Here is a 12,500-nt window from a genome sequence, read left to right on the forward strand (position 1 = left end):
AGAGCTAAACAGTTGAGTTCACTAGTTTTAAATAGTCAGTCAATCTCTGGGTCTGACAGGAACACTTACTTAGCTTAGCATAAATAATTGAATCAGATTAGACCAGTGGTGTAAAGTAACTAATTACAAATACTCAAATTACTGTAATTGAGTACTTTTTCTCAGAAATTGTAATTTACTAAGTAGTTAAATGTGTACTTTTACTTTTCCTTGAGTACATTTTTAGTGCAGTATCTGTACTTTTACTCTCACTACTTTCCATCAGCCTGCAGTCACTACTTTATTTTTTCTTGTCTATGGGAATTAGAAAAATCAGTTCTGTAATTCCTGTCCAATCAAATCACACATAGAAGGTAACTTGCATCATAATAAGCTACCCCAAGACATGTGCACTTTACATTGCAGCAAACAGTTTGGAAGCATTAAAAGTGTCCAAGAAGATTGACCTAGAGACTGTTTAGATCAGGGATGCCCAAACACAGTCCAGGGGTCTGTTCTTCGAAGCTCGCTTAAATGATCTAAGATGATTTGGCAGATCCTGGATCTTTTAATCTTGATAACTAATCTCTGGCTAATTTAGTTTTTCAAACAAGTTCGTGAATCAGATTAAAATGCCTGGATGAACTGATCCAAGATCCCTGCATGTATGGTGAAGGACTGATCTATCGATCCTCAAAATCATGATCAGCAATGCAATGATTGGCTGACGGCACAGCAGCGTAATGACATCATCTGATTAATATTCAATTATCCATGTGAGCAAATTGCATCAAATTCATTGGAAACGGTTTGTTAAATATTACACGTAATAACTTTACACCTTGTTGTGGGCTGCATGATTGGCCCTTTCATGTGTCAAGAGCAGTTTATTAAGTTTTACAGTTAGAGCGCATTTTCCTTATCATAGTACCCATAGTAGTATTATAGTAGCCGTTTTTACAATTGGTGTAAAGAATAACTGGATGTTTACAAAAGCATTTTGTACAGGAGATTAATGTGGATATAGTCTAACATTAGATTTATCTTCCTAATTATTATTTCAGACCCATAAAAAGAATTACTGCTAGATAACAATCATCTGTATTTTTCCTGTCATGGCAAAGCGTGTATCAGCAAACTAATAATGAAGCCTGTTAAATCTCTCACTTTACCGAATTAACAGTGATCCATCAGATCCTGTAGGTCAGAAAGCATAGTTTACTGCTGAACCCCTTTTACCATGGTAAAATAACACAGAAATTGAATAAAAAGAATCAATCGCCTCCCGAAGCTCTGATGGTCTGCTTTGAGAAACTGTCAATCACAACTATCAATCATGATGACATGCCTGGTTTTTAAAACATTAAATTACTGGCTAAAAACATACTCTTTTAAAAAATGAAGATCTGCACCTATATCAGAATGCTAATCAGTATACCTTACTTGACCAAAAAAATCTTTCGGGACAAATGTAATGAATTTTTGTGCTCAAATTTCGTTCATTAACATGAAGGAGGCAGGCTTTATAACTTGTACTGCAGCCAGCCCGCTGGGGGCGATCTAACGGCTGGGGGCATCACTCAAAAGCAAGCATGTGGCACACTTGGATTAGACCATTAGCATCTTGCTCAAATTTCAAAAAATGAGTTTTGATAATTTTCCAATTTAAAGCTCGACTCTTCTTCCATTGTTTATGAAAACTGGCGGAAAATGAAATGTTGCTATTTTCTAGGTCAACATGGCTCTATATTCTCATTCTTGCCTAGTAATCTAGGAACTTTGCTTCTGTACCACGGCAGCAGCAAAGCCATTGATATTATATAATGTTGTTTGCTAGTTATCTAGCTGGGGACTATTTTCAGGCGCTGCATAATCTTTCACATTCTGTGTATTTTATTTGAGAACTCAAATTAAAGCTGCTTTGATGTGTCATGACGAGGCTAGCCCAAGGCTAATTCTTTACTACTTGTTATAGCACCCAAATAAACAAAGAAATATATGCCACAAGATCAACCAACTAGTGTTCCAAACGCAAAAAAATAATAATAATAAAAATAAATAAATAAATAAAACAATATGAACAATTTGTCACATAGCATTGCTTTAAAAATGTATATAAATAACTAATGTATATATAACTACTTTCAATTAGCAATTAATTAATATTAACTAGAGTAGAAACAATTTTTTAATTACTTACAGACCTATTGTAAAAATTACCTTATGTGCAACTTGGACAATAACTTGAGTATTGGTAACGATATACAAAGACTATAGGGTTCACAAGACATCTCACTCATATAGTTTTGAATGGAGAGAAGTGTAACAGTCAATATGGCGAATAAAGCCCAGCCTACTAGTACAGGACCCAACCATCGATCACTATAGATCGATAATGTTTACAACAGTTTGGTGGTCAACAAACACACAGGAAAACTTGCTTCACAAACATTAGAATTATATCCACATACAGCTTGAAATCTGTGATTTTTAAATGAACCAACTACACTTGATATCCAAAGATTTTTTTGTCTTTGTAATCTGTATAAAACGAACGAGGTATAGTCCTGTCAAACGCACATCACAAGACAGCAGCAACTACTCCAACGCCCACAAACTTGCAAACAAAGAGTCGCTGCTATTTCCAGAGGAGATTCACCATCAAGAACAAGTTGTGAATTACTTCAGAAGACCAGAGCAATCTGATAGAGCATTAATCAGAGGATGATAATGTGTACAGCCATAAATGAGGTTGGTGTCGTGATTTTTTTCCTTTTGAGTGCGCATGCGCATTAGCTCAGGCAACCTGAAAATACGCCAATTTTGTTTGATTCAGATGCTTAGAAACAAAACTTATAAGACAGCTAATGTTTAATTTTATTGATGATTCCAAATATATAATGTAATCGTGTGGTTGGCAAACAGTTTTTGAGAATTTGATGTTTCCCTTTAGAATGTCCAAGCATTCTGCCTGAGAGGTGTTTCAAAGATGGCCGCAGAGTGAAGTGACTTGACTTAAAAGGACTTTGCTATATATTAAAAAAGGAAGTAATTAAATGTAATAGTTAAAATTATTACAGTGTGCAAATAATAAGGCTACCTAAAGAGTGTACAGTATCCGTTTATAATGTCGTGACGTATGGAATACTGTTCCAGGTCCAAGCCACTACTCGTTTGAATTGAGAAAATATTTGTTTATGGCCACTTTTAAGTCATATCAAACATTAAAGTGAATTTAATATAAACTTATGATGTACACAACAGTCTCTGGACTTGCTGCATCACAAACACCAATATTTTAACAATTTATAAAAAATGAATCACTTTCTGGCCATCGGATATTAGGCATGGATATAGATAGTTGAAGTCAGTATTACTAGCACCCCTTTTAATTTTCTGTTTCTTTTTTAAATATTTTCCAAATGCTGTTTAACAGAGCAAGGAAATTTTCACAGTATGTCTGATAATATTTTTATCTTCTGGAGAAAGTCTTATTTGTTTTATTTCAGCTAGAATAAAAGCAGTTTGAATTTTTTAAAAGCCATTTTAAGGTCAAAATTATTAGCCTCTTTAAGCTATATATTTTTCCGACTGTCTACAGAACAAACCACCTTCATACAATAACTTGCCGAATTACTCTATCCTGCCTAGTTAACCTAATTAACCTAGTTAAGCCTTTAAGTGTCACTTTAAGCTGTATAGAAGTGTCTTGAAAAATATCTAGAAAAATATTATTTACTGTCATCATGGCAAAGATAAAAGAAATCAGTTATTAGAAATGAGTTATTAAAGCTATTATGTTTAGAAATGTGTTGAAAAAAATGTCTCTGTTAAACAGAAATTCGGGAAAAAAATAAGCATGGGGGACAATAAATCTGACATCAACACTACATATATATTATTTATTATCACCTTTGTTTAGTCTCCCCATACAGTTTGATATGGCGCTTGGACCCGGAAGCTGCTTCGTGTGACGTCACACTTAACAAGCAGATAAGATGACAACAATTATCGGCCGATATATACTGTAGGTATATCTCTAATTGCATTCAAAACAGTAATATTCCATTCTGAACACATCCAGAGACAGAGTCCACAGGCAGTGCACAGTACTTAAAGCACGTCTGTGGCAAGGGCACTGGAGACCAATTTCTCATCCATCAATGTGACAATGCCCTGAGAGAGTCGGAACACAGCCCTCATTAGCAACATTGCTGTCTTAACACATTCGGCAGAGCTCCCTAACAGCAAAAAAAAAAACGAACTCCACACTTCTCCTAAATCACTGGGAAAATGGTGTCTATGCCCTCAGAGCAAACTGTCAGTTAACAACAGCGGCATGGGAAAACGAGCGTGTATGTGTGTGTGTGTGTGTGTGTGTGTGTGTGTGTGTGTGTGATGTGAGGAGGTGTTAAAAGTTTCAATGTGTGATATAATTTCAAGTGAAATAGAATAAAAAGGTAAGGTATATCCAGTAGCTCCTCCCTTTTTATAAAAAATAATAAATAGCATTAAGTTTAAAGAACATGAGACTCATGGCTGCCACAAGCTGGGTTTTATCTTAACGTGTAGCAAATCTTTTCAAAGTTTGCAAAGAAAAAAAGAACTTAGATATATTTCCATCAAGTTGTTAGAGTGGCTGAGAGTAGCATTGGTAAACTACTGACAAAGATTATAGAATACACAAGACATGTCACTCGTGTAGTTTAGAATGGGGAAAAGTGTAACGGTCAACATGTGAATGAAGCCCCGCCTACTAGTAAAGGAGCCAATCATCAATTGCTTAAGACCGGGAGAAGGGAGAAGCTTAGATCAGACGTGTGATTTTACAATTTTTTAGTGAACAACAAACACACAGGAGTCTCAGCGAATACTTGCTTCAAAGACATAAGAAATGCATCCACATAAAGCTTGAAATCTGCACTTTTGAATGAACCAACTACACTTGAAAACAAAAGTTTTCTGGTTTTGTAATCTGTATAAAATGAATGTGAGGTACAGTCCGTCCTGTCAAACGCGCATAACAACCATAAGCTTGACAAACAGTTTTGGAGAATTTGATGTTTCTCCATTCAGACAGAAAGCTCAAGCATACTGCCCGAGAGGCGTTTCAAAGATGGCCGCTGAGTGAAATGACTACCCTCACTGCTACTCTCAGGCAGACGGTTCTGCAGTATCCGATCACGCACAAGCCGGCTAAAGGAAAGTTTCTTCCCTCAGAATATCAGGCTGGTGTACACTTAACACACCCCACACAAACTCTTCCATACCCCTCACTGCACACCATCAATATGTAGCATGCACTGCACTTTAACCAATCCATACTTGAAACAATACTGCCTACAACTATGTGCACACCTATTCATTGTACATATCGATGTTAATTTTTACATTGTCCTGTTTGTTTTTTTGGGAGTATGCTGTTGTATTTTGCACTGTCGTTGTATTTGCACTGTCTGTATTTTGCACTGTCGTTGTATTTGCATCTGTATTTTGTATTGTCTGGAGCCAGCACCTAAACTTTTCACTCTACAAAGCACACGTGCTGCTGATGATGTGACAATAAAAATGATTTGATTTGATTTAAAGACACTTTGCTAGTAACCAATAGTAAACATTCTCTAAGCATTCTGTCCCTCTCCCTCTAAATACTTAATTTTTCTTCTTGAAACATCAGAATTTTGATGGCTCATCTAATTTATTGTGAGAAAACACAACAAAAGCAGCTCAGTTTTACTTCTAAAGAAATTTGGTGAACAAAGGCAAAGAAATTATATTTCCATATTAGTATATTGACCTTATTCTGCAATGCTGAAGTTTTCTCATTTTTGTTATTGTTTTCTAACCTCCAGTTTAGTTGCCTATGGGAGAAATGACTCGGAATAATAAACGTCAGAAAGCGGTCAAACTACTTGCTCTACAATCTCCCATACACTCAAAGAGCTCACTTGCACATTGCAAAATAAAGTAAATAAAAGCAAAAGTTCTTCAGCCTAACAGTTTCTCTGCTTTAAAATACATTATTCAATGTTTAAATCAAATAGATCGACTACATTTTGTTGTCTGTGCCGATTATTTTATACACCATGTATCACTATGCAGTCCAATGTGGAGCTTTTTGTGATACAAATGTGAAACCAGACCTCAATCCCCCCAAGAGAAAGCATATCTTATTAATTTTGAATGTTCCAGTTGCCAGTATGCTGACTGTGTATCCGTGTGTGTGTGTGTTTGTGTGTGCTCTGTGAAAAGGGTCTCAGAGAAGCTCAGAAGCTCTTCAGATTAAAGCATTTCCACCTTCAGGCTACTGACTGCTGTATTATTCTGCACACGGGCCTGTCCTGTCTCTGTTCCACTTCACACCTGCCTCCACTTCTAATTCTGCTTCTCCTTCTTTCCCTGCTGCTTTCATGTGCTCGAGCTGACACCAGTCGATTTTTAGAGACTTTTGAAAGCAAGATTTGATACCGGGTGCTAACTTTCAAACACTATTAGAGGGAAAAGACAGGAAAAAGTGATTTCATCTTTTAAAAGGTTTTAAATATTTGAAATACTAGTAGGTTAAATTCGGTGGCTAGTTTTGATATTTGTTTGTTTGTTTATTAATTCACAAAATATAAAAACAGTGTTAAAGCACTGTAAAAAAAAAAGTTATATAAAAAATGTATATATTTCTAGCTTGTTAATAATAGCTGTTGTACTGTACCATAGGATGCTAAAGACTACTCATGAAAATTTGTGTTTACTATCACAATTATTATTATTATTATTATTATTATTATTGTTATTCTGAATTGTTAATCAATAAAATGCTGCTGATAATAATAATAATAATAATAATAATAATAATATTACTAGTAGTTGTACTAATAATAACAAAATTAACAATAAAAAAAATTATTATTATTATTATTATTGTTGTTGTTATTGTTATTCTGAATTGTTAATCAATAAAATGCTGCTGATAATAATAATAATAATAATAATAATAATAATATTAATAATAATATTACAACAACTAGTACTAATAATTATAAAATTAACAATAAAAAATAATTATTATTATTTATTATTATTATTATTATTATTATTATTATTATTATTATTGCTGTTATTATAACCAATGTTATTATTATTATTGTTATTATTAGCATTTTATTGAATAAAAAATTAAACATTAATAATGATGATTACAATAAAAAGAGTAACTATTATTATTATTTAACTTTTTATTTAATAAAATGCTGATAATAATAATAATAATAATAATAACAACAACAACAACAACAACAACAACAACAATAAAACCATATTACTATTAATAATGACAACAAAATGTATAAAAACAACAATAATAATAATAATATTATTATTATTATTACTGTAATTATTATTAGCATTATGTTGAATAAAAAGTTAAACAATAATAACAATATTATTATTATTATTATTATTATTATCATCATCGTCAACATTTTATTGAAAAAAGTTAAACAACAACAATTATTATTGTTGTAATTAATATTAGGATTTTATTGAATAAAATAAACAATAGTAATAATAGTAATAATAATAATAATAATAATAATAATAATAATAACATCAGTTATAATAACACCAATAAAAAAAAAAATAATTTTCTTCATATTTCTCAGCTTTTTGAAGTCACCATTTGAAACCTGACAAACTCAGATGACACGAGAACAAATACAATGTCAAAATATCACAGACTGACTGCCGCCATTTCTGGGTTTGTGTGATGAGGTGACCTGTTTTGAAGTGCAAAGGAGAAAGAGACGGATATTTTGCTCAAGTGAAATGTGTCAAGCAAATCTGATAAAAGAACCGTGAATGTTCTGAACCTCAATGGATTCAGACAAAGCTTTGAACTACACAATCATAGTGATATACTTCAGGGACACACACATTTAACTAAATAAATAAATATGTCAAAGCATTTCGAGTCATTGTTCACGAATTTCTTTCTGAAGGTTTTTGATTGAAGCCTTATTTATCTTTTTAATGAGATTGTAGCATACTGAAATGTCAATCTCCACCAAAAGTTATTTAATGTGAATATGAAAAAAATATGTAATTTTCATAACAAGGTCAACTTCAAGTCAATGTCACAACTGAAAACTTAGCCAAGGCAAATTCATTTACAGTGGGGGAAAAAGTATTCAATACATCATGTTTTTTCCCGCCAATAATATTTCTAAAAGAGCTGTTGACATAAAACGTAACCATATTTTGGTAAAAACCCAAACAACACAAACCAAAAAATATAAAAAACATTTTTTTTTAATATTTATGTGTAATAACAATGGAATGACACAAGGAGAAAATACTGAACTACTGAAATGTATTTAATACTTTATATAAAAGGCTTTTTAAGTGATGGCAGTTTAAAGGTGACTTCATTCTCCATATGAGAGGCATATGAATTGCTCTGGTGTGAGTTTTTCCACAGACTTTAACAGCATGTAAAAGTCTTGATGGTTCTGTGGGTCTCATCTAATAAATCTGGCTGTGTTTTGGATTATTGTCTTGCTGAAATGTCCACTCTGATTTCATCATCATCATCATCCTGATAATGTACTGTAGATGTTGGACTGAAGCAGCTAATATTTATTTACAATGAGGAAGGGCAGAGGATTGCTGAAGAACTACTAAGAGATTTCAGCTGCTGTCTGGGCTTTCATTGCATTTCTGCACCTTTCTTCATGTGTTCAATACTTTTTTATATGCGTCATTTCATTTTATTACACATAATTTTATTTGTTAATTAAATTGGTTGTGTTTTCTTTGCACATATGGATTTCTTTGGTTGTTAACAACATCCGGTGAAAATTTAAAGTCAACAGCATCTTTAGAAATATGTTTTCTGAGACAAATGGTGACGTTTTCAATACTTACTCAAATAAAAAACAAATACATCAAATAACCATAAGTTCTTACTGTAGTCTTTCTCATTCTTATCTGTCACTGTGCTGTTTATCTGACATGAGTCGCAGCAAAAAATGGAGACATGCCTCAAAGCAATAGTAAGAGACCTCTATGGCTCTGACATGCCGTTGGCAGGGAGAACCAGCTCATTCGCCTTAAAGGCACAGGCAACAAAAAAAAAAAAACCATGTTCAGAAAGGTATAATGAATAATCTTTCTAGTGGACATCGAGCCGAAACTTTACAGACACATTCTGGAGACACAAAAGACTTATATTAAATCTTTTAAGAAGGGTAAAATAGGTGTTTAAGCGCAAGTGTTGTGCAATTAGGTTAGTTTTTGTTAGAAGAAACTATTAGTTGACCTAGTTAAACTAAACTATAGCTACACTTATTTGCAAATAGATTTAATAACTCAGAGTCAGAGGTAAGCATTCGTAATTAAGGAACAGTTAGCAGCTCTGGTTTCGATTCGCTGACAGATCTGTCACAAATATTGCTGCAAATTGAGAAAAAAAACTGTCGTTTTAGAACATTTTAGATTCTCCACAGCAGGATGAACTGCCAATTATTCCAACTACTAAGCCCCCAGTGCTGGGAAACACTTAGAGCTTACTTGCAAATTGTAAAATAAAGCTTTGCACATGGTAAAATAAAACTCGCACATTCTATTTTATTACACATAACTTCATTTGTAAACAAATTAGTTGTTTTCTGTGCATATATAGATTTATTTGGTTTTTACCAACATCTGGTGACAATTTCAAGTCAACAGCACCTTTAGAAATATGTTTTCTGAGACAAATGGTGACGTGTTCAATGCTTACTTCACCCACTGCATATAGCACATTTCATACACAATGGCATTTCAAAGAGCTTTAAATAAACAACAATAAAAGAAACATAAAATACAAGTATAAGAACATAAAAACAAAGAATAAAAGTGATTAAAAATGTTTTCAAACTCACAATGAAGCCCAGTTTTTTGTAGTCTCGGGTGTACATGGACTTGCGCTTCTCAATGCTGCCACTGTTGTTGGACTCGCATTCAACATCGAAAGCGATTCTGCGTAGCTCGAAAATAATGTCCCTCTGAGCCTAAACAAACACAGACAATAAATCATATCATTACTCATTCACAACATTCTGTATAACGACAATTAAACACCACAACAGTAGAGGTGTGAACCTACACTGCTCACACAGTTCGGTTTGGTTACGATTTTCATACCATCGATTTGATTCAATTTGACATCACGCTTTCTATACACAATTTGATATTTTACATTACAGCACAAGAATTCTTGTAATAAAATGTAAAATTTATAATTACATTTACATGTATTTTAAATACAATTTTGTCCTTTAATACAAGCAGTCAGATATGTGAACTGTACCTTTAATTTTACATCCTTTTGAATGTATTAACCAAAACTCCAGTACATGCACAGAACAACATGAGCATTTAAAGCAAATAAACAAACGCAAATATTATCCTGCCTGCTTTTTGAGAGTTACTGGTTGCTGTTCACCAAAGAGTGACACTGATAACTTTGACGCGGTGTAGAAAACTCGCTCTGCAGACGTGGTTGTGTCTGGATCCACAAGTAAACTAACACAATATAGCCTATATGACAGTGGTTCTCAAAGTGGGGGTCGGGACCTCCTGGGGGGTCCTTGGTAATTTACAAAAATCTAATAAATTTGACCAAACTTTTATGATTACCATTGTTAATCCATAACCTACAGAAGATAAAAAATAGTTACATAAAAAATACAATATCCAAACAAAAAGCCATCAGCCTTTGTTTATTTTTTTTTATTTTTTTTATTTATTTATTTATTTATTTTTACATTGATTGCAACCCTTACAATTTTAACATTAAATTAATGACTAAGCAATAGCGTCAGTGCACCAGATTTTACAGCACTAGCTAAACTTTTTGACACCGTTACAGCACTCGCGTACATTTAAAATACATACAGGACACTAAACATGGAGTATGATGTGTAAGTGGCAGTCTCCAAAATTAAACCAAGAAAAGACTTGGGACGTAACTTAAATATTGTGCCCACCAGTCTAATTAGATGAGGTTAATATAAAATAATAATAATAAAAATGATATGGGACTGTTGCACTTTTTTGTGTTGTCAATATGCTTGTGTTTATATAGGCTGATTGGTTTGTGTGAGTGTTGTGTGCAACGTTTGTATGATTATAACCACTTACGAAAATAGTGGGGGTCGCGAGTCATTGGCATTGTTATTTTGGGGGTCCCGGGCTGAAAAGTTTGAGAACCCCTGCTATATGAGATAAATGACGTCAATATTAACCGGTTCGGATCTATTACTAAACCGATACCGAATTGTCTGCATTTGCATCACCATACACAGAAGAAACAGTTCATTTTGACACCTCTACACAACAGGTTTTCCTCCAAAGAAACTGATATAGTAACAAGATGAATATTTCTCTTCTTTTGAAGTAATTGAAATCCAAATAAATATTTAAAGGGCATCTATTGTGCAAAATCAACTTTTGTAAGCTTTTTGGACAGAAATAGGGTTAGGAATTGTGTACACAGCTATATTAGAGTGGCATAAACACGTCAAGCCTTTAATTTAAAATTTCCTAAAATTAAACCAGGACCCAAAGTCCCAAAGAATCCATCCACCAATTGATTGACAGCCACATATTATGACAGTGAGCTTTCAGTTTTAAAATAAGGTAAGACTTTGCAAAGAGATGCTGATTTAAGGACTGATCTATTCCAACTATCTGCTAGCAACTGTCTTAGAGATCAGAAATGTGTTGTCATGCGTTTACTGTAAAGGCACATCGCTAGAAAAAAACTTTGACCCAAAAATCAACATTTTGCAGAAAAGTATGATAAATGATCCAATCTGTAATTTGAGCTGAAACTTTAGACACATTTTGAGGAAACCAATAACTTTTTTTTACATCTTGTAAATAGGGGCAAAATGCCATTTTTATTGCAGGTAGACTGAGCAGTGTTTTAACCTGGTCCTGAGGGTCCATTTTTGTCATCATACGATCTTCTAATAGGTTAAAGGTCAAGACTTGCAGAACATAGAGCTGGTGGGCCATTTCATCATTGATGGGTTTGTTGCTTCTGATCACATTCTGAGAAACAAGAGAAAGAGAATGTTAGACTGATAGAGACAGATACGGTAGCATAATTATAATCTTTACATTTCCATTTATTTTCCAGGCATTCAAAATTGGTCACGAAGATATATAGAAACTTCTATACAAGGGCTAAACATAACTAAGACAAATTATTATTATTATTATTAGTAGTAGTAGTAGTAGCAGCAGTAGTACTATGTTTATTATTAATAAATACATTTATTTATTACTTTTATTTTTTGTTATTATTATTATTATTATTATTATTATTATTATTATTATTGATGTTACAAAAATATGTTTTGCCTTTGTCTTGCATTTCAACTTGTAATCTCTTTGTTCAGAATGTTTAACATAAAAGCTGTAAAATATTATTGTGTATTTTTGTTGTTCAAAGGAAATAGTCAAGTTTGTTTTAAATTCAT

At 33.1% G+C, this 12,500-nt stretch overlaps 1 protein-coding gene across 22 annotated transcripts in view; it reads right to left on the reverse strand.

Annotated features, from left to right (window-relative positions):
- Positions 1-12,500, reverse strand: part of elmo1 (engulfment and cell motility 1 (ced-12 homolog, C. elegans)) — a 178,327-nt gene that overhangs the window by 59,596 nt on the left and 106,231 nt on the right. For 19 of the 22 annotated variants that reach the window (XR_015515841.1, XM_087294247.1, XM_087294240.1 and 16 more), the window contains 2 exons: positions 11,947-12,069; positions 9,894-10,022 (listed from right to left, as the gene is read on the reverse strand). Coding sequence is in view for 21 of the 22 variants with exons in the window: in XM_087294247.1 (XP_087150373.1) it covers positions 9,894-10,022; positions 11,947-12,069 (252 nt within the window). In the remaining variant the exon portion in view is untranslated. Of the gene's footprint in view, positions 1-2,762; positions 5,432-9,856; positions 10,552-11,229; positions 12,070-12,500 lie in introns of those variants that run through there. The other 3 variants (XM_087294253.1, XM_088651357.1, XM_087294254.1) reach the window with 2 other exon arrangements.

Source organism: Danio rerio, chromosome 19 (assembly GCF_052040795.2).
Source record: "Danio rerio strain M-AB ecotype USA chromosome 19, GRCz13ab, whole genome shotgun sequence".
Lineage (NCBI taxonomy): Eukaryota > Metazoa > Chordata > Actinopteri > Cypriniformes > Danionidae > Danio > Danio rerio.